Genomic DNA, 22,758 nt, shown 5'->3' with positions numbered 1-22,758 from the left:
ACATTTGGCACAATGCTTCTTATTGGTGTTGTGACATGTCGCAAGGTCCCACCCGTCGCCACCCCCTTGTTTTCGCCAGATTTCGTCGCCATGCCATAACTTCGCCATTTCTCGTCCGATTTCCATCAAACTTCGACAGATACTTCTTTTTGGTGTTATCGACATGTCGCAAGGACACACCCGCCACCACCACCTTGTTTTCGACAAACTTCGTCGCCATGCCATAATCTCTTGTACGATTTGCATGACATTTGGCACAATGCTTCTTATTGGTGTTGTGACATGTCGCAAGGTCCCACCCGTCGCCACCCCCTTGTTTTCGCCAGATTTCGTCGCCATGCCATAACTTCGCCATTTCTCGTCCGATTTCCATCAAACTTCAACAGATACTTCTTTTTGGTGTTATCGACATGTCGCCAGGTCACACCCACCGCCACCACCTTGTTTTCGCCAAATTTCGTCGCCATGCCATAACTTCGCCATTTCTCGTCCGATTTCCATCAAACTTCGACAGATACTTCTTTTTGGTGTTATCAACATGTCGCCAGGTCACACCCACCGCCACCACCTTGTTTTCGCAAAATTTCGTCGCCATGCCATAATTTCGCCATTTCTCGACCGATTTGCATGAAATTGAGCACAATGCTTCTTATTAGTGTTGTCGACGTGTCGCAAGGTCCCACCCGTCGCCACCCCTTTGTTTTCGCCAGATTTCGTCGCCATGCCATAATTTCCCCATTTCGCGGCCGATTTGCATGAAATTGAGCACAATGCTTCTTATTAGTGTTGTCGACGTGTCGCAAGGTCCCACCCGTCGCCACCTCCTTGTTTTCGCCAAATTTCGTCGCCATGCCATAATTTCGCCATTTCTCGGCCGATTTGCATGAAATTGAGCACAATGCTTCTTATTGGTGTTATCGACATGTCGCCAGGTCACTCCCACCGCCACCACCGTGTTTTCGCCAAATTTCGTCGCCATGCCATAACTTCGCCATTTCTCGTCCGATTTCCATCAAACTTCGACAGATACTTCTTTTTGGTGTTATCGACATGTCGCAAGGACACACCCGCCACCACCACCTTGTTTTCGACAAACTTCGTCGCCATGCCATAATTTCTTGTACGATTTGCATGACATTTGGCACAATGCTTCTTATTGGTGTTGTGACATGTCGCAAGGTCCCATTCATGATCATACCCATCCTCAAATTTGACAGGTACAGGAAGTCTATCCTTCAGACAAGCAACGTCAACCGGTGCACAGCCGGCAATGTTGTGCAGATAAAGGTCCATTTCCTCCTTAATCTGCATTTGAATCACCACGGAAGTCTGATCCACCACGATGATTGAAAAATTGTGGGTGCCAATTAAACGGTCCAACGAAAATACAGTTTTATCCAACCAAAATTAATGATATCGCCAATAATGCAATGTGCGACGGGTTTAATTTTTCTTTCCAGCGAAAATGTAAAAGCATCCACCCAAATTATTGATGTTGTACACACATATCCACACATATTGTGTGCTTCTACTTTGCATTAATTCCTGCACTATCATCAATTATTCCTATTACATAAATACTTGGTTCCAAATTCTAAAAAGATTTACTATCCCCTCCCCTTGACTACTTCCAATGACCAGAGGAGGTCGCCCATATAAAAATTTCGAAATTCAACTCTCCCATATGCTAATCATAAGTTATTTTTCGACTCCATTCTAAATTTCAACTGATTATATAAACTCTAAGAAATCGGTAGGGGTCACCCCTCTGCCCAATTTTTGTCATACTTATATATCGGCTCGTCATCGCCTTCCGCAGGTGTCACAAGCTATGCGGCAAAACCGCTGAAAATTTCTATTTTTTCATACCAAATATGAGTTATGGATTTTAATTTTAGAAATCGCGCCATATCTTAAAAACCAAGGCTTATTTCGAAAAAGTCAATCAGTCGAGGGCACTAGCCGGGACCTTCCCCAATACGATCCCGTTTAGTTTAGGTTACCAAAATGTATCGTCTAGGCTGTAGCTCAGTGGAGAAATTGGTAGCCGAAATTGCAAAATTTTTCGGAAATTTGAACTTACCGCCTGTACCTAGCATTATTTCGAAAAAATTTTCGAGTAAATATTATAGATAATGCGGTTATGAACATATTTGCTATTACATACAACTTTGTGTTATGCACCCAATTCATTCAGCGAAACATTTATGATTTCGAAACCGAAAAATCGGTTTTTATTGAATTTCTTGAAAATGGTTCAAGATACCATGAATTAGAAAAAAGTCATTTTAAAACTTTTCGAGAGGCATCTAATGCACTTTACGGCATCTCTTTACGCCCAACCGTTTTTTTGTACGAGCCCCCGACATTTCCCATAAGAGTGCCTGACAACATACTATATGTTCCACATATAGCGCCAAATGTCTCAGGTTGCCCCGACATTTGAGCTTATGGTGGAAAAAATAGAAAAATAGTCGAAAATCTATTTTTTCCATCCGTTTTGCGAAGTTTAACCGATATCACTTGGGTTCAAAAGCGTTTGATAATGACCCCTGTATCTCTTGCACCCTCCTTTGTCATGCCGGGTTAGTCCCTAAAATAATTATCAAATTATGTCAATTCTTCAAAAAGTGCTATTGTGCAAGATTCCAGTTTTTATAGCAGAACTAGCCAAGTTCCTTGCAAGTTTGTATGCAAGTTAGCATTTTTTGATGGGGAGAGTATCCTCGAACTATCTTAACTGCGTTTAGGTTTAAAATATTTTTTGATGCTTCGAAATCCTGGCTTCTTTCGGGTGTTTACATTTTCAATAAACCCCATACCCTGTACTGGATAATAATATGGTGCTTATTTCCGTGTGCTGGCGAGAAGACTTTCCGTTTGGTATCGTATTGCAAAAAATATTTCAAATATATGTTATACTTCATATACATATATGTTATATATGTTGTATTTCAAATATAACAAAACTTACAAATACAAAAGTTATAAACAACAATCGAGGGAAAAAGTCATCGGGAGAAACTTTTAAGACACCCTCTACATATATGGTAAAAATTTCAAGTGAATCGGTCATCTTGTTCGCAAGTTATGGAAGGACAGTTAGACGGACGGACATGACAATTACATATAAGCCCTGGTTCGGGCTAAACATCAAATTATTTCGTTGGAAATTTTAATGAAAAGCGTTGTAAAATAAATCAATTGGTTGCACAAGTCATGATTGGTGAAGTTATTAATTTTGGTTGGAATAATCAATATTTTCGTTGGATGGTATAAAATAAATCCAAAAATTGTCCGGGCTGTGCATATTGAACAATTTGTACGAGTACTTCCTATTGATCTTCAATGGACGATCCGGATAGCACCAAATCCTTATCAAGCAACATTTCAGTAATCAGTCGTCGTTCCTAAAACAAGAAAGAAAAGAAATGGTGATGTTTAACTCCAGTTACAAACTGAAGAATTATTTTTTAGCATTATGATAAAGTGTTAAAGTTAAACTATCAAAGACAACTAGACCTTTTGACCCACCTACCGCGTATTATTTTCTTTCTTCCCTAACAAATCAAGTTTTATGTTCCTTCAATTTTTTGTCGACAGGCTCGTAAAAACCCTTGGATAATCATCTTTTTTAATTAGAAAAGGCAGTTTTCTTATTTTCTTCCAGCAGTCTTTCAGTGAGGAGAAAAGACATTTTGGTCTTTTCTCCTCACTAACTTTGAGTGCAAGATTGCTTGACAATTTATTATAATACATCCATGATTAAAAAATTAATTTGAGAATCGAGAGCACGAAATGTGAGTGTTGACAATTTTTGTGCGGTTTGTTTCTGGGCGACAGTTTGTGCGACGCACACTGGTTCCAAAAGGTACCAGGGTTTTCGAAAATTGAAGTTTTTTAGGCGTCGAAGCAATTGTCGCAACCTTGTAATTATTACTAAAGTTGTCAAGCAACCTTGGGTAGTTTCCGTTTCGCAAAGGATCAGATAGGATGAAATCAAGGCACGTTGAGTCCCCATGACGCCCTTGGCGTCCTTACCGTTCGAGGTAAGGACGCGATTTTTCACGTACTAAAGTCAAAATGCTATTATAAATATAGCAGAGAAGGTTTCTTGTTCACCATAACCTAAAGTGAAATAAACCTGTGCTCAAGATGTCATTAATTATGCAATAAAATGGATAAATTTAAATGTAAATGTCATTCAGATTTTTATTCGCTAACTAAATTTGTAATCTTGCGCTATTTAAGATTTTTTGATGGCGATCAGTGAAATGCATATTAAATGAATGTCGTAATTATTAAATACACACATGCGGGTATCAAGCTATTATTATATAATTAGGGTTACCTAAGTACGCCTGTACTGAACTACTAGGTAAACTTATCCATACTGTACATATCTATGAGTAACCGTTGCATTGGGATTTCTCCAATGGTATCTTTAAAAAATAAGCTTTCCACCGTGTGTTGTCGAACTGCCCGTAAACTGGGTACCAGCAGAAGCATCCTTCCAAATCGAGTAGGTTGACGGGCATAGCGCCCTCGAATATAATCATTGAGAATGCATTGTGCTTGGTCTTGGAGCATTTCGACTGGTTGGAGGTCAAGAAGTCCTGGTGTTTCTATAAAAAAGATTAGAGGACTAATTATTAGCAAAGGAGGAAATCAGATAAGTCACATATCTCTACTCGTAAGTGATATTACATACCTGGCTTCAATAAAATGATTGCTTTCATGCACCCACATTCACTCACGTCCGGTGAAAGTTGTCTAAATCTTCCCATGATCTCCTGTAGGCAATTATGTAGATATACATATTATTTGGCATCCACATAAATAAGACGTATTGAACCTCATGACATTGTACTGATGGCGAACCTGTATGTTTTTGATGTCTTGCAGAATCATGGGATCTTTGGGGAAACGATCTTGTGCTTTGGGCGAGCCAAGTAGTGCCGGGAGATCCAGAGGGATTGACCACTGAGCCAAATGAAGGAGGAACAATTCTTTCCATGATTCACTTAATAAGAGCAGCTGCAAATGCACAAATTTCATAGAATTTCATACGCCATCTAAATATTTGAATATTTCCTTGATTTTACTTGATCTCGTTTCGACAGTGTTTGGAACGGGCCGAGACATTTCACCCATCGCACCGCCATGAATAATAGTCTCGCCGATGTCTCCTAATATAAAAAACGAATCATTATTGTTGACATCCACATTGTAGATTTATAATTAAATTAATCTCGAGACGTACACGCACCTGCACCGTTTCCCACGTCGGACTCCAACTTATTAATGAGGAGGGATTAACAAGACGCTCATTGGCCGTTAACGCCTCTGGGGTCCTGGGTCCCCACACGAATTCCTGTCGATACAAGCAGCCATAAATACCAGTGTACTTGATTCTTTTGCATACAAATTTAATGCATAATACAGGTGAAAAAGAAGGCATAAGAGGTCGTCATCGTATTACTTGGCATCTTTCAGCAGCCATGAGAATTTGCAAGAGTCCAGCCGAGTGGTGAACAAAGAAAGGGGTCGCAGCGGCAGGATTGAAAGCATTGTGACCCTCAAGACCACCCCCACTCGCGGCCGCAGCAGCCGCAGCGGCGGCGGCATGTTGGGCGAAAATGTGTTGCGCCGTGGCATGCAAATTACTGAGATGATGAGCTGCAGCAGCTGAAGAAGAGGAAGAAGAAGGAAGCAGACTTATCACATTACTCACACCGCCACCCACCATGGGCGATGAGGTCGTCGTGTTATTCCCCCCACGACCACTTCCCGGGGTGGTCGAGTTACTCGAGGTGGAGTTGGAGTTAGACCCAGAGGATGAACCTGTACATAAGAATGTGCATACAGAAAATGGCAGATGTCTTGTGGTTATCAGAGGGCGGATATGTATTCATGAAAAAAACGCCAAAATAGTTATGAAATATGTACACAAAAAAGGATCAAATTGATCAAAATATACATTTTCGAAAAATGTATACTTCTGAATATTTTTTTGCATTTTTTGCGGTTGAATTTCTTTAAGAAAAAAATTTGTCTCGTAAAATGTCTAAAATATTTACGTGTTTTTCAAATACTAGCGGAAACATGTATAAATACATGTCCGAAAACCTAGAAATATGTAACAATATACTAAAATATTTTGAAATTTTCGTGATCTATAAGAGGATACACCCACAAAGTTTGACCGTCAGTCGTCATCAGATAAAATTTGTAAAGAAATACATATCCGACCTCTGATCATTATGAAAATAAGAAATCTATGTAAATGCTCTTTAATACCTGTGGAAACTACACCCCCGTTTAAATTCCCAGTCCGAAGTGAAAATGGAGCATTCGAAGTCACCGTAGAGAGACCCCCGCCGCATCCTCTTTCCAATGGGCTTAACAAGGTCAAAGAAGGTGTTCTTCCATTGCTGGATGGAATTTGGGTGAGCGTCAAGCCTCCAGCATTTCCGCCGCCAGATCCTCCGTGATTATTTCCTTGACCGTGATGATGGTTGTGGTGCTGGTGGGTGTGGTGGTGTTGATGGTGGTGCCCATGACCGTGCAGGGAGGACAAGAGGTCTTTCGGAGGTTTCGGCTTCCGTGGTCCGCGTTCATGTTGCACGGCTATTGGAGAAGAACTAAATTCTCAAGTTCGTCTCAATTTCTCAGAAGAGAATCTCAAAAAACCAGGTAAACAACGACAATAGTTTTATCCCCTCGTAAATTTCTTCCTCGTCATAACAAAGGAAACCAACCAAGTGAATTAACTTTCCCCATTGTTGCAAGTCAGGCTACTTATGGCGTCTCATCTTACCTCGGGAAGAAAACTAACTTTTGGGCTTTACAACTTTCCCCAAAAATGTCACAGCCTTTGTAATTCTGCTGACAAACTGCTTGTAATCATGCTACGGTATTTTATCTAATTTGATTTGTTACTTGACAATGTAATGCCTCACAGGATTTTTTATTTAGTCTCAACTTCCCCCCTGCAGTATCTAGTAACATGATGTGTACAATGTACATATGCACGTATAACAAATAATTGCTTCCTTACCATCTTTGTTCATGGATGACTCGAAGCACTTCCTTAATCGGCAGGCTCTACACTGATTTCTGTGTGTTTTATCAATCGGACATCGTCCCTTGAGGTCTCCTTGAGCCTTGCAAGTGTACTGCCTGTTTCGGTGGATGCTCCGTTTAAAGAATCCAGAGCAACCTGAGTGAAACACGTTCCAAGAATGCGTCGTTTTTAGTAATGATGCTTTCCAATGAAATATGGATATCGTGTAATTAATAATTTGAGAAACTAACCATCGCAAGAGTAGATTCCATAATGTTTTCCACTACTCCTGTCGCCACAAACCTTGCATGGAATATCCAGTAATCGGTCACCTATTCAAAACACAATGTTACTTATGCTAAATACTAATCCAACATTATTTGCATGTAAACTAGCTTAAATATCAGAATGTTTTATATGTTTATTAATATTACCTGTACCCATTTGACAACGAATTTTGCTTGCTTAAGTTGCACGCCAATTCCCAACAATTAGTTAATCTTTAATTAAAACACTGCACTCTTAGATAGTACCAAAGAATTCTTAAAAGCTGAAATTCTATGCTAAATTTTTTACGAACAAGATCCTTTTCATGGAGGAAGTAAAAGGGAGAGTTAAAGTGAAACTAAGTTGGAAAGTGAGACACAAGTTGCTTTTATATCTGGTGGTGGTGAAAAGGGAGCTTACACCAACTTTCTACCAACAAACTCAGCAGCAAGCAACGTACGTACAACGTGGGCTGGAGGACTACTTGGCTTGAGCACTTCGAAACTTTGCCGAGTTGGTTGGTTCATGGTATACGTGTGATGTTAACAATGACGATGATGACGACTAGGCTGCCTGCTTCTGGGAGGATGTGGTGCTCCCTTTCTCGGGGCTGGTTTTGGCTTCTCTCCATCGAATCAGAGAATTTGGTCATTTCTCTGACACGGAAAAGGAGGAGGTGGGATGAATTTTGAGGAGAAATTCGGAAATAAAGAGTCCCAGTCATTTCCTGGTATTAGCGTTTGTCCTGCAATAAATCCCTTGAATTTCATGTTTTTAGTCTAATCAGTAGGTGTGCGTGAGGTAAAAGTACACAAGTGTGTCGAGCCCTCTGATCTGGAAGTAGAATTTATGTAATAACTTATCCAAGTGAAAGGACCTCATTCATTTCTCTGAATCGTTGATAACTAATAATATCCGACACGCGTAAATAAAACATTGCTTTGCACTGACCAATATGTATGCGCCCACATGGTGAAAAATACATGATACATACATACAAAAGTACTCGAATTAAGGGACTACACCGCACCATTCATCCCATTTTGGTGAATATATCCTTATATAAGAAATAATGGGGTCTCTTCCGCTTTTTTACCTTTTGATTCTCTTTTACTGTTGTATGCGAGCAGTGGTTTGGATTAGGCCGATAATTGGCATTTCCAACAATGCTTGGCGATCTGTAAATAAACGTGTCACGTTACATAAGTCTGTTTGCGTAGGTTGAGGAGCCTCGCTCTACTTCATTCGTATCAGAAATATGTACGGATGTATGTGTGTCCGTAGCTTGTTTTTGGGTGTACGGAAATTTATTTGTGATTCGGCCAGGTAAATGTGTACGTGACCAAACGTCTTTCAATTCATAAAACTCAATCCATGTTCTTGTTCTTGGAATTCTGTAATCGCATTCCAGGTTTGTACATCATGGTCCAACCTGCAAATCGTGGTCAATAATTTAGTAATCGTGGTTTTGGTTTGCATTTGATTAGTCGTATTTCCAAAATAAGGAAGTGTACGTATGTAAATTACTAGAATGTTAAATTTCATATTAATGCTTACTGCTGATTAAAACAGTCACCCCGTTGCTTATGTACAAATGCACACAAAAATATGTAAGCTTCTTTGCATCTCTTCTTTCCTGCTGCTCCGTGCTTTCTCCATGTCAAGATTTCCGTCTGTCCAACATCAAAACTCAATCCTTAAGTAAATTAACCAATCTCCGTACAAATACATAATCATCTTCTGGTGAATTCCTGGTGCCTGCAGCAAATTAAAGTTTGGTAGGACAAGCCAGAAAATAATGGAGGCAGGTGGTGAAAGTGAATTGAATGTAAATGTGACATTGAGTGATGAAACGTTATTAGCAAAGTGAGTGAATTTGTCTCCCTTTATGACTGAAAAGTATGGCAGAATTTACATCATTTACATACCTAGAAGTATCTACGTTCGGGAGTAAAAGGGTCGAGGTTTGTCAGGAACTTTTTGTTGTTTGCTTCTTCCCGAAGGTGGGAATGTAAAACGTTGCTGGGAGTTGGTTCTTGAGTGGTTCTTGGAGTGGTGACAAATTAATTGAAATTATTATGAAGTTCTCTCCCTCCTTCCACTTCATTTATTCTGAAGAATCCATTAGGAAAATTCAATGTCTTGCTCATCGTCTCGTCGGTGAAAGTAAAGAGAGAAAGTGGAAACGGGATGGGTTCGAGTTATGAATGAAAATGGAAGTCATTAATTTTGAACATTACTTACTTGGAAAACTGGGATTATATCATTCTAAATAAAATAAGTTAGGAGTCTTGCCAAGTGATACATTATGCATATAATTATTACATAATAGGATAGATAAGTGAGTGGATATCGGGTTATTTATGATGCTTACTTTACCCTTATTCCCTCCCATTTCCGTCTTACTCGGGTTTCAGGACAAATGTGTACGTACGTCTAAGCAGCAACCAATAGAAATCCGAAGAGGGTTGACTTTCTGGCTTTTACCCGATTCGGGTATGAAAAGAAAGGAGTGGTTACTACCAGAGTCAAAACACCGAGTTTTAGGGTACGCCCTGCTGATAAATATATGGGGTTTTTTAAATGTAGAGAAACATTCCCACTTTTTCGATAGATTTTTTCAACTATTTACATTTGCTGCTTAAGCCAGATTAAGTCAGCCCTTGACATTTTGATGTATAGAGTCAGCAGAGAAGGTAAATACGTAAATTATTGCAGTATCGACTACATATTCTGACCATGCAGCCTTGCCTTTAAATTTAGCTTGGCTACTCGGCAAACATTCCTATTTTCACGTTCCTAGTATTGAAATACAGTAAATTGGTATTTTCCCCATATTGGGAAATTACCGTGCCGTTATGCGTGTGAATTTCACATCTGTCCCATCACCTTTCGCCTTCTCGACTGTGTCGCCCAGTCTGCAGAAAGGTCTGTCCCTGCCAACGACCAAAGTGAAAGTCTCCATTAAGAGGCGGACTTGGTGAAGTGAATGACCAGAAAATACCTTTCTCTGCGTGGAAATAATACACGATGGGATCTCCATTTTGAAAAAAATTACAATAATAAATTTGAATATATTCAAATTATAAAATTAAAATGAGACGTAATTTTGATACTTTTTACGACGAGTGGAATCTATGTGAATCCTCCGGAGAGACATTTCTCAAGGAAAGTGATCATTTTCTCCATTTTTACGTTAAGCTAAGCAAGAAATGGAGTCATGAGGTGGGGCGTAAGCAGCCTCATTTATTCTTCAGACGTGGTCGTCTAAAAAGGGAGAGGAAAAAAACTGCCACCGACCAAGCTATTCTATCAGAGTCACCAACAGTCAATTCACTCCCACCAGCATTTCCTCCTCCGTAATGCTCCACTTACCTTCTTTCAGTCTTTAAGTCGTCGTTGTGTCGTCACAGTATTTTCTACCTCTTTCCCTTAATGGGTCCCATTTACGCTGTATTCACCATCACTGACACAGTCAGAGAGAGCGTGGTCTGTTCAGAAGGTGGAAAAATTAACCAGAGCAAGTTTAATTACCTTATTTAGAATTATGATTTTTAGACACTGTGAAATGTCAATATGAAATCTAATAAAAATATAATTTTTGACGATTATTAAGCAGTTAGCAAAGCTACGCTATTCCCGTAACTTTCCCTGTCTCATAAGTTGAGTCAAAATTTCCGAAGCACATCTTGAAAATCATTCTGGGGTGTCATCTCCATATTTTGCACATTGTGTCTTAAAATTTTGCCTAAACTGATGAAAAAGGGGGAGAGTTATGGAAATTTGAAAAATGCCTATTATTAACACAAAGTCTGACAATCGGTACGTATATTATTTAGATGTTGCAAATTCATTAGAAAACTGGATCAAAATAATGCAAATTGAAGGTGATGTAATACATAATGCTACTACATATGCATGGCTTGCACAACTTATCCTTGGAACGACGACCACTAGGTATGGACAATGATATACATACATAAGATCGGTATTAGCATCCTCAAAGGGTACGTAAGGCATTGTTACTTTCTATTCATTCCACAAGGCTTCCATCTCCCTCTTACTTATTACTTATTGGCCTGCTTTTGGATTTGATGATGAATACGAAGAGAGTGAGAGAGAGAGGAGAGAGGAGAGGAAAGTGAGTGATGTGAATTCAGTCGGATGTAAAGGAGATGATTAGTTTGTTTATAAGCCAGAGATAATCTCAATGGGAGTGTGTGTGACTCAATGAGAGAACAACATCTGCTTTCTCCGTCGACATCACTTGGCCTTTTCATCTCTCACGGATTGGATTCACTTCACAAACTCATCAGCACCCACCACCATCGATGCATCGGTGCATGTCCTCCATGTATCCTGCATACTTGGCAGGAGCGAGCCTTCAGTGCAGAAAACATGACCTCCAAGTAATATTGTACAAATAAGTTTGTAAATATTTCAGCCAGGTTTTGTATGTACTTTAAACTTATTGACACTTATCATTCAAGCCAATTGGGCAAGAACTTTGCGTGCGGATGATGATAAATGGATGCATCTTTTTGCCTCATATTTCCGGAAACACCTTTGAAATAATGTGAAATACGTGAAATCCTCAAATGTTGGAAACCTGGACGGATGGGATGCGGTGGATACAGAGAGAAAGGGTATTAACTGTATGTATCTAGTTGGAATTTAGGAAGGAGATCATGGTGGTGGTGGTGGTGGTGATGGCGATAATGTGGCGGCAGTGGTCGTGGTTTTGTGCAACGCAGTGTGGCATCCGACCAGAATGCTTGCTTTCCCTTAATGCAAAGTTTGGCTGGCTGGCTGGCCGGAGAGAGAGATATATATAATCCCTCAGATATAAATGGTAAATAGAAGATCACAAAGTTCATTTTCGAGTTAAGTTTGGCGACATGAAAGTTTCCAAGCTTTTTGGTCTTTGCGACGGATTAAGAATGGAATTGATGCTAGGGCGAGACAAGCGAGAGACACTAACTTTTCAAAATGAATGCTGCGTCAAAACTGTGTACAAATATTCTTGAATTGTAAATGACATGAAGCACACTCACATTTAACTCGCTTTCACCAACCTCATTGGACAGTCAATACTTATCAGAAAGCAAATTTTTGTAGCGATTTTTGTACAATTTTTTGTTTTATAGAAATTATCTCAATTTCTCCTCACCTCACACAGCATCGGGCTTAATTACCCGATTTGTCTATGACTGCTGACAAAAAAATAGTGCCGAGTCAGGCTTCTGGTTGCAAGTCAATTTAATTTCAGTTGCGTGTTCCAGTTTAACCAGCACGAGCCAATGATTCATAAATCATACAGTGATCATTCGCGTTCTTCTTACGCTGCACGAAACAAGTAGCAACAAACACTTGTTAATACACCAAGTGCAAAGATAAATTTAATGTATTTTAACATTATATTCATCCCTATTGTGCCCACTTTTAGGCCACAAGAAGAATCTCCTTCACTTTATCATCACAGGCAGCCCCGCATTATTATGTACTTAATCGCTTGGTCCGCTACACAGTGGTCGGTCGTCGGTCGCTCGAGCGATGAACATAGATCATACCTGAAGGAAGTGCAATGAAGTGGAAAAAAGTAGCTGGAGGAAGAGAATGCGGATGAGTGGTTGAGGTGGCTAATCTTTTTTCAATAAGTTAGCCAGGAGGGTGGGAGCGCAAATGGGGAACCCCTACAGATTTCCAGTTACCTTTGATAGGTGTGCTCATAACCTTTGACAAATGATGTGAAAATTAGCTCCTCTTCACCAGATGCTTTTACTTTGTAATAATACATTCGTCCTTCCTTCCTTCGTGGCTGGCAATCATGGTCGTGGCGTAGGCAAAACCAAAACCGAGCATCATGCAATGCTAATGTCTGTCCTACCGAATTGCGAGTAAAATACGTACGTAGCTCTTCACAAATGCAAAGATTTATGCGTGTAAGCGATTCTTTCACTCCACATGCGACCCACCACATTTTCTTCGTTCTTCTGGCCACAAAATCAGCATCGCTACTACCACCCACCAGCCACGAGAAGAAGTTTCCTGCTTCCCATCCCACTTGGCATTCAGATAAACTCAACCTTTGAAGCTTTTACCTTCCTTTCTTTTATTGAAACTCCTACGTACGTGCTCTCCGAAGGAAAGAGAGAGAAAGGCGGAAGGAAGAAAAGAAAGCGTTTACCGGGCATGAAATATGTATCACATTTATGACAACAAAATCAGATTTATTCATGTTTTGAATGTGCAAAGCTAATCAAAATCCGATTATGTGGTGTGGTGGGCACTTTTGTAATACCTTGGCTTCGTAGAGTCCATATGTGTGGGAAAAAGTAAGTCATACATATTGGTCACAATGGTCGGTTTAAATATTGCGAATATTTAATTTTTTTGCAAATTATGATGGCAAAATAATTGCCATTTTGAGTCACATGGCACTTAAGTTATAACGTGATGCATGTTTGATATTTGTTGGAAAAAAAGCAGGGGAGGGAAAGTATCTCGACATAAAATGTAAATACGATAAATTCAAAATTGTACAAAGGCAGACAAAGCAAATAAGGTAGGAAGACAGTGTTTGCTGCTGCTGCCTCTTTTCTTGATTTGATTCCAACAAACTGGAAAATGGATCCGCTGCAGGGGTTTAGAGATCTCCTCCTCCATTGTGCTCCATTTTCCTCCTCTGAACGAATTTGAATCCTTGTTTGCTTTGGAAATAACAGATCTCTGAGATTTTTGGCCGAAAGTGAATCTTTCTCCGAGGAATAATGTATCTTTTGCATGCTCTCTCTCCTTCTAACCACGAAATCTCTTGGCTGGGTTAAAAAGTAAGTTTGTTTCGTACATGTGGATTTGATTACTTGGTTTGTTATACTTTTTGATAAGAACTTTGACAAAATACTACTCTTGACCTGGTTTTCTCAATCCAATCCACCCACCACGGATAGCATGTCTTGTTTTCTTTGATAGGATTTTCCTAAGAAAGTCTGTAAATCAAGGGGTTATTGGAGACGTTGAGATAGAATTTCTCTCTCTCTTTCTCTCCACGGTGTATTTTAACATGCCATCATTATTTCATTAATGGCCTTGGAGTGCGAGTCCCTTTTTCGTAATTGCTCCCATTCAGCGTCCCTTCTTTTATGACCTTGTGGGCGGTCACGGTTAATAAAAGAAAGAAGCGTGACCTTATTAATTCGTCGATTCGTCACGGTCAAAATATCAGAGTGAACATGTGAAGGTCTGAATTAAATCAAGTGGTCCGAGACGAGGTTGATCTAGGGCGGTTGTATTACAACAATTGAAGCGTTATAGTGAAGTGACTTGCAGTTGTTTGATGCAGTAAATAAAGGGAAGTAAATAAAAATGTGTTTTTCCCTTCTTCAGCAGTCAGTGGAGGTCCATAATAATACGGATCTGATCCGACGATCATCACGGGATGACGACGAGAGGAGGGTGAAAGGACTGAATAAGGGTGCAGACAGACTCATGCGAAACAACAAGTGACACAAAATGTGTTCACAAAGGCAATAAGGGTATGCGTGTAAGCAATAAATTACTTACATGTGTTGGATCGGGCTTCATTGAACTTGAAATGATACGAGTATGTATCTCCACCCTTGATGAATGAGTTTGTTACGTGTTGCTACTAATCTAGTGCTGTGTACTGGGTTCAAATTAAAACCAAGTAGAAAAAATGTTACAAGTGTTCAGGAGTAATAAATAAATAAGCTTTGTGAAATTCGTAATTTTGGGGCATTTTGATATTTTGATACGTTTCAAACTCACGACTAAAAGGTATTTCCATACTCTTTTTAAAAGTTAAAGATAAGAGATATGCATCTAAAATAGGTAATTTTGGGGCATTTTGATATTTTGATACTTTCCTTTGATACTCTCGACTTTCTTTTAACGTAAAACACGTTTCCACACTCTTTCAAAAAGTCCAGAATCCTAGATACGCATCAAGAAGACTACTTACGATACACTCGACTATTGAAACTCGGACGCTTTAGCTTCCGGATGAGGGTGTGAATTCGGATCGATTTTGGCTGCTGCTGCTGCTGCTGCTTTGCGGTGTCCCTTTTTATTGGAGGCACGCTCATGCACTCCTCTCAACACGGTCGTTGTGGATTTAGGGCTGTGTGCCATAAGTAAATTAAGGGATTAGCCGCATCATCTCTCCAACTAACTCGTTTGTCACTTTATTATTCCTCCATCAAATTCCGCTCCCTTTGCCCAGCACACAAACCAAACAAGGGATTGGAAACAAGTGAATGGACTGTTATACCGAATAAAATACAGCTCCAGCCAGGAAATCTCACTCGTTCTGGGATGTCTGCATTTTGTGCTTGATATCCATCTATGTATAACATGTCAAGAAATGACAAAGACAAAAGGACAAGGATAAATGTGGCTCTTGGAGGAATTGTGAATTTAGAGGATTTATTTTGTAGTGGATTGGATGTGAGCTAGCATAAATTTTAGTAAGCTGTCTTCTCAACTCAGAATGCAGAGTGGTTTTCCGTCGAGATTGAAAGGTTTCGGTATTGTGATAAGTTGCTTATGGTGGGGAAAAGTGTTGGTCTTATGTACAAATCAAAGCCATAAAGAGAAAAATTATGCCTGCTTGTCAACCATCCATCCACCCACCCACAAGAAGAATGGGAAATACTGGGAACATCATTTGTCCGCGTGGGGACATGATGATGGAGCAGTTTTTTTAAAATAAAATTTCTATAAAATACTGTAACATATTGGAGACTCGTGCTTATATGATGCTTGTTTAAATCAATGTCGTACACAAATAGACATGCCACAGAAGAAAGTGCTACTACTTGCGACAATATGTCACATGCCTTGCCATGGGAAAATATTTCATGAAGTAGATTCAAGTGTTTTTCAACACTTTAAATTTTAAATTGTGAAAATCCAATTATACATTTCACAACTATTTTCACCATAAAATTTCATTATGTATAACATTCGAAAGAAACAATATGCTGCTGCCTGTCGTGTGACGTCCTTCTCGTAAAAACAACAAAATTGGGTCACTTGAGACTGGTTTTAATTCAGTCGAATCTTTTACAAACAATATGGAACAATACGCCCAAAATAAACTTTAAAGTTGAAGAACTACTTGCAATAACATTTAGAGTGCTTTGAGTCGTGTGGATAAAAATTGAGCCCTACTATTTAGTTAAAGTTACTTTTTGTACGATACAATCCAATTCAATCCAACCCAACCCAACCAACTTTCTCACCCACTACTCATTCTATTAGCTCGTGGATCCACGTTTCACTGGATTTTAGGTATGTCGTATGTGTCAATTTCAATGGAATTGAATTGCGTGTGTGTGTATAAGAGAGGAGTTTCACGTGTTTACCATCACTTTGTTTCTGATCCCAGTTGAAACTGGGAGTAGATCGAGCTGGCAAGTAATTTAAGTTGGTTTGATCCCGATTCTAAAGAATGGGAGCCGATTTTCAATTCAAACGAACAATGGAGAGCGATGTGTAATGTTGACTCTGGAATTTGAACAGTTGATGGATTTTCACAGCTCACTTTCCGCCTAATCAAAGGACAGACGGAGAGAGAAAAACATACCAACGAGGAACGAGGAGAGAAGATTAGGAGAAAGTTTACTTTGCCAGGACATCACATTTGTTGGGCAATGTCAGCCCATATATTTAGCAGACATGGAGAACAATAATGCTTGATCTGTCATCATCCGAGCCGAATCACTTCCACTTTACTTCACTTTACTACTTGTTTACAGTTCTCGATTCAATTTGTTAGTTGGGAGAGATCATCATGTAATGGGTGCATTTCGGAAATTAAGCTACTGCGACTTTACATCAGGTGGCATATTTTTTTATGAATTGCAAAATCGACACGTCCTTAGTATGTAAATTAACCGTTAAAGCGTACGTAACCAAGGGGTGAAAACAGTGAGCCGGAACGAATACTTCAAAATTAATATCATATTGGTTTTCGTCAAAAACCTGATAAAATTGACAGGTCTGATATTTTTGAGATTTTTGACATACATATGTATGCTTTTTGTTACATATCGTGACCTTTGAGGTCAAAATGAAGGTCACCACTGAATTCGGGATTAAATTTCCTGTTTGGACCGGACGAACATAAACGATCTTTCGATCGATGAATGGCTTTCACCCCTTAATAAATTTCATCGGAAATTCATCGAAATATGAAAATGAATGTATGCCAGGAATAATTTTAACCACACATTTTTTAAGAGCCAAGAGAGCGAATCTACTTATAATTCCTTATTTACATACATACGTTTCCAGCTAATTTAACTTTCTCCCCACTTTTTACTTTCTTTACTTGGACAGCTGCATCCTTGCTTTTTACCTTTCTTTTCACGGTCTCATAAAGTAATTTCGCCATCTCATCCACTCAAGTTCTCATCGATTCAAATGCCAGCAGCAATTTACTGCTGCCGTTCCTCCAATTTTCTGCAGACTTTGCAGACAAGCAAGAAAAGAAGAACAATTGTTCGACTATAGCATTTAGTGCGAGCAGTGAGCGCAGCCAACTCTAAAAATAGTGAAATAAATGAAGTGATGAAATGTTATGTAGAAAATGAAGAAGAAAAGCTCCAACTGAGTTTCAGAACTTTTTCCTTAATTCTTAATTGAATTGTGTAAAAGTAAAGTATGAAACGGGTTTACTTTATTTTATTGCTCAAGGCGAGTTTAATGAGAAAAGTGAAAGCTGCTCTTGGCTCTTCCTAGCTCTTCGTATAAGTATATGCCTTATTTTTTAGTGTCAAAAGTTGTACATATTATGCATACTTGCTCACCAATCTCATATAACCTAGACATTTCTGACATGCAGCATTTTCCTCGCAAAAAGTACCAACTTTTATTTCCGGAGAAAGTAAGGAAAAAGATTTATTATTTTATTTTAATCTGGCCGATTCATCACGAGGGTTTAATCCTTCTTCATTTTTCTAATTTATGCGAATATGTATTTATGTATGTACTCGGAAATTATGATACAAAAATATGAGCACATTAAATAAAGGGAGAGGCTCACTCAGTCGCTGGCATGTTTTTCCACCCAGCGTCCTCGGAAAAGGGAGTGGAATTAATGAGTGTTAAACTGTACGGGGAGACAGAGAAGAGAAATGAAAGATGAAATAAATGAATAGAGAGGAGAGAAGTAATCTTTTTTGTAAAGAGTCGACGGGTCGAAAATTCGAAAAGGCGACCACCTGCTTATTTCTCATGGACAGCCCAACAACTCCTCTTCTGCTCCTGCCCTTAATTCCCTGCTCGATGAAGTTTCAGTTTCCCTTTTTGAGTTTTTGCCTCATCGCCTTTCTCCGCCACAAACAGAACAGAACAGACAACAACAAAATCGAAACTGCACAAGCAAACTATGTATCAAAGTAGTTCGCGACTAGGTAATTCCAGCCTTTCACGCAAATGCAGGCTCGATACCTATTTAGCAGCAATTTCCTCTATTTCACGAGAAATATTCGGTACAGAACAAATTATTTATAAGCAACTGTAAGATTCTTGTCCAAAATTGGCAAAAATCTTACATTTTGTATGCAAAATAAGAGGAGGCTCTTGAATTAGTGGGTTAATTGCTTAACAAGCAGTGAGCCGGATAACTTTCCCTCTTTTTACATTTCCATCTAAAAAAAGAACTTCACTAATTAAAACATCATTAGTGAGACGAGTAAAAGTTTCATTCTGACATGGAACTTAGTGTTAATTACTCCTACCTAATTGTATTAGACGAAGAAAAGCTCGTACTTACAAGAATAAGACGAATTAGTCTGACTGCTTTACATTTAAGAGGAATTACATGGAGAAAAACAACCGTCAGATTTTTTAGAATCTTCATCTCCCACTACCACCACCAACCACGCTTTATACGTAAGCTCATTAAAAGCTTAGAAATTCAATCTAAACACAACTTTGATTGCTTAAAGCTCTTGGAGCTGCTTTCTTTTGAAATTGGGGACTCCTCAGTTTTCGACATATAAATTTTGTCCTCTTTCCAACCAAAAGCCTACTTTATGTCGCATTTTAATTTAACTCTGTGGGTGAGATTAGTTGAAATAAAGGGAGGCTTAAATAATGCATATACAGATCGTAGACGCACTAAAAGGTTAAAAATTGTAACAGCTCGATACATACATACACAATTTTACCGGAACTGTGAAACACCCCACATTGTGGAGTAGAATGGACCTAAAAACCATAATGTCACAAAAGTAATAAAACATAAAGTTACTCAATTTACGGGTCATTTAGTTTAATCGATGTCATTACATTGTGTTGCGATCCCTACGGCTGGACCACACGACCCCACCGCATCCAACCAACGATGAAAGGTTGAAGGCACACATAAAGTGTGTTCGAACAGAGGCCAGATGATGACATTATCAAGTTATGTAAGACCATTCAGCTCGCAGGAAAATGTGGGTTGTCGGAGAATTTTCTCAGAACTGGAAACCTACGAATAATAATCTGTCGTGGTCGCTTTCTTTTATTTTTCACCATCCATCCACTCACTCTCGGGTGGCAGTCAGTTCTCGAGATGGACTTGGACATTTCCATCCACCAACTTTTATGACCAGCTTGGAAGAAGAAGAAGGGAGAAAGAAACACAATTTTACTTGTTTGTGACCACTTACTACTACACAAAGTGACCACTCAATTCACACACGCCCATAAGCCGTCCACCGTCCCCGCCATGTATACCGTGGCCACTTTTGTTTGCTTTTGTAGAGTGAAACTGGAGAAAGTAAATCCCACTTCTTTTTTACACTTTCTGCCACATTTGCTTCGAAAAATAGTGTTAACGGTTCATACGTCTATGATATATCGAGTCTACTACGTAACTCCTTTCTCCTTGTGTAATAAGAGAGAGGAAAGTTGAGACGATATCATTTCGGGAGTAAAAGCCCCTTCTACTTTATGACCAGGAGCAGCATCTCTCTCTCCTTGACCATTGAGCTGGACATGAGAACCTGACACAAAACATGGAACATTGGATTTGGCTGACCAAATGGCCAGTTTCAGTCAAATAAAACCCGTCATTTCAGCATTTCCGCTCAAATTCACAGCGGTTCTAGTCTTTTGGACTTGGGCCTTGGCCAGGTTGCTTTGGTCGGCTTGTCATCTTCGAATTCTCCAGGGTAGAAAAATAGCGATATACGTGTAACGCTATATGAAATGAAGGGAACCAAAAAACTCGTGTGTAAAGATGCATCTCACATATTTTCCAGTTTTTTTAGCAAAATGATAGAATTGACAAAAGATGTGGTGTCATAATCATTCTTCTGTTCTGTATTTCTACCAAATAAAAGAACACCCAAATCCCCAAGTGTCATTTCAGTTTTGTTTTACTTTACGACAACCTGACCACAACTTGGAGGCGGATCAAGGCTCCAACTCACTTCAAGTTTTTTGACCACGCCGAATAGGGTATCATAAATTCGTATATATCATGATTGCAAATGCTCGAGACCTAAAAAAGTAGCCAAACCACATAAAACTCGACAACGCCACGAATACATGAGCTACCGCTGCATATATTGTGTTTGTCAAGAGAAAGTTGGAGGTGAAAGTTGATGTGATTTTTACGCTTTTCTCTTTTCGTCTGCTTATTTTCATTTCATTTTCGAGGGAGAAAGGCAATAACGTAGGTAAGTCGTATACAATTTACTTCTTCTAGATGAGAAAGTTCAAAAGTTTTTAGTGCTGTCGAACCAAGCTCTGGAGGGGCTATTTATGCAACCTCTGCCAAGAAGAAATAATGGTACCACGTTTTTTAGTCAAACAACATAATTAATTTGATTTCAAATTAAATTACAAAGGAACCGTGTACATATTGCTAACTTTCTTGAAACAATATTTTGAAACAGACTTAATGAAATCCAAACATTAGTTTATTAATTATTATGCAAGAATACCTGACTATTTTTGTTATATTAAAACAAAAGGCACGTCGTGATTGCTATTATAACATGATTTGCTATTATATATATGTGAAAGTTGCTTAACCTCGGAGTGGAGGTCTCTCAGCGTATGCTCTCAGATTTTTAACCTAACTGGTGTCAATCGAATGAAAATTTAATTCATATGAAATTATATAGAACAGGATCACGAATGCAGAGGCATTTACATCAGAATAGGAGAACATGATAGTAAATTTGGAAAGGGTAAAATTTGTCAATTTTAGGTTTTCTCCTTTTTGGATAACTCCGCCAAACCTGAGCGTTGGCAGATCGTGTCTTTTACAAATTTAATACTAATTAAATTTGTGATGGATTGACATTAGGTAAGTCAACATATGTGAGCATACGCATGGAGACCTCCGTTGTCAGTCAGATAGATAGACGCTACATCTTACATGGGGCTTGTATAAAATAACATTTCATAATTATATTGGCTGGCAAAAACTGGCCGGAACCTAAGTAAGAAGATCGTCCAAGTAAAATCAAGATGCTTATGTACCTAAACTACACGCTAACACAACAATTGGTGAGCTTTCTCCCACTTCCAGATCAGAAGAAGGAAGGAAAGAAGGATGAGAAACTACAATTCGGTTTGATGTGAACAAAGTGAAAGAATTGACCAAGGATTGGTGAGCTGAATTGAGCAACCACTTAGGGTTCCATCCAGAGAGGAGGGTGTTGACGTGTTTATTTATCACAAGTGTCATCATCATCACGTCATCATCACACCACACCGACAACAAACAACCTTTATCTTCCCCCACATGAAGAGATCAACAACTACATCATATAGCGTGACCCTTAATAACTCCGTCCAACAATTCGAAAATCGTTACAAATTCGAAGAATGTGGAATACGTTTTTAGGAAAAATTATGAGAGGACAGCAAAATTTTCTCCAGAGTCGAATCGTACATCTTTTTAACCGTGTGGCTAACCAGCACCGTTCGTTCATGACATGACGACTGACTACTGGGAACAATTGAACATCTGAACATTTGAACATCTGAACATTGTGGAAGTTTGTAAGACACGAAGACACGGTCATCCCTTAATCTAATGCCGTGATGGGCCCGCCCCACCACCAACTTGGTTCTTTCACTTAATCCATCTTTTTAGCAGAGGAAAAGAGTAAAAGAAGAAGAAAAGGTGAAAGTAGGAGTTGAAACATGGTTTCCTTGCTTCTGGAGAAAACATGAAGTAAGGAACACATGAAGCTATTTCATACTTGATGAAGCAGGAAGTTTCCTCATCTCTTGACTGACTGCGTGATTTTTCACACTCGAACTAGTTCCCATCATCAGTCTTGTCTGGAAAAAGAAGAAAACCATAAGTCTTTTGTGTTCCATCTTGCTCTCGCTTTTATCTCGGATTATTACGCAAAGCTAGCTGAGAGAAAGTTGGATGATGTTTAGTC

The 22,758-nt window shown here is 39.1% G+C and overlaps 1 protein-coding gene across 1 annotated transcript; it reads right to left on the bottom strand.

The window, feature by feature from the left end:
• Positions 1–4,244: 4,244 nt before the first annotated feature.
• Positions 4,245–22,734, bottom strand: LOC110849185 (nuclear receptor subfamily 2 group E member 1). Its single transcript, XM_022096560.2, has 13 exons — positions 22,570–22,734; positions 10,709–10,824; positions 8,891–9,091; positions 7,501–8,765; positions 7,318–7,398; positions 7,061–7,222; positions 6,301–6,630; positions 5,483–5,844; positions 5,270–5,374; positions 5,106–5,189; positions 4,882–5,037; positions 4,712–4,793; positions 4,245–4,625 (listed from the first exon to the last, which is right to left on the bottom strand). Exons 4-13 carry the CDS (start codon positions 7,508–7,510, stop codon positions 4,375–4,377), a joined length of 1,623 nt encoding a protein of 540 aa, XP_021952252.1. The 5' UTR covers positions 7,511–8,765; positions 8,891–9,091; positions 10,709–10,824; positions 22,570–22,734; the 3' UTR covers positions 4,245–4,374.
• Between the last annotated feature and the right edge of the window lie 24 nt (positions 22,735–22,758).

The sequence above is a fragment of the Folsomia candida genome, unplaced genomic scaffold (genome assembly GCF_002217175.1).
Source record: "Folsomia candida strain VU population unplaced genomic scaffold, ASM221717v1 Fcan01_Sc004, whole genome shotgun sequence".
Classification (NCBI taxonomy): domain Eukaryota; kingdom Metazoa; phylum Arthropoda; class Collembola; order Entomobryomorpha; family Isotomidae; genus Folsomia; species Folsomia candida.
This window is presented reverse-complemented; position numbering and strand designations above follow the sequence as displayed.

What these genes read in the sequence shown, in the direction of transcription:
- LOC110849185 (XM_022096560.2), bottom strand. An exon ending in GTCATCCATGAACAAAGATG is followed by an intron (nt 6,631 to 7,060) that starts GTAAGGAAGCAA and finishes CTTCTCCAATAG; the next exon opens with CCGTGCAACATGAACGCGGA. An exon ending in CGACGTGGGAAACGGTGCAG is followed by an intron (nt 5,190 to 5,269) that starts GTGCGTGTACGT and finishes TTTTTATATTAG; the next exon opens with GAGACATCGGCGAGACTATT.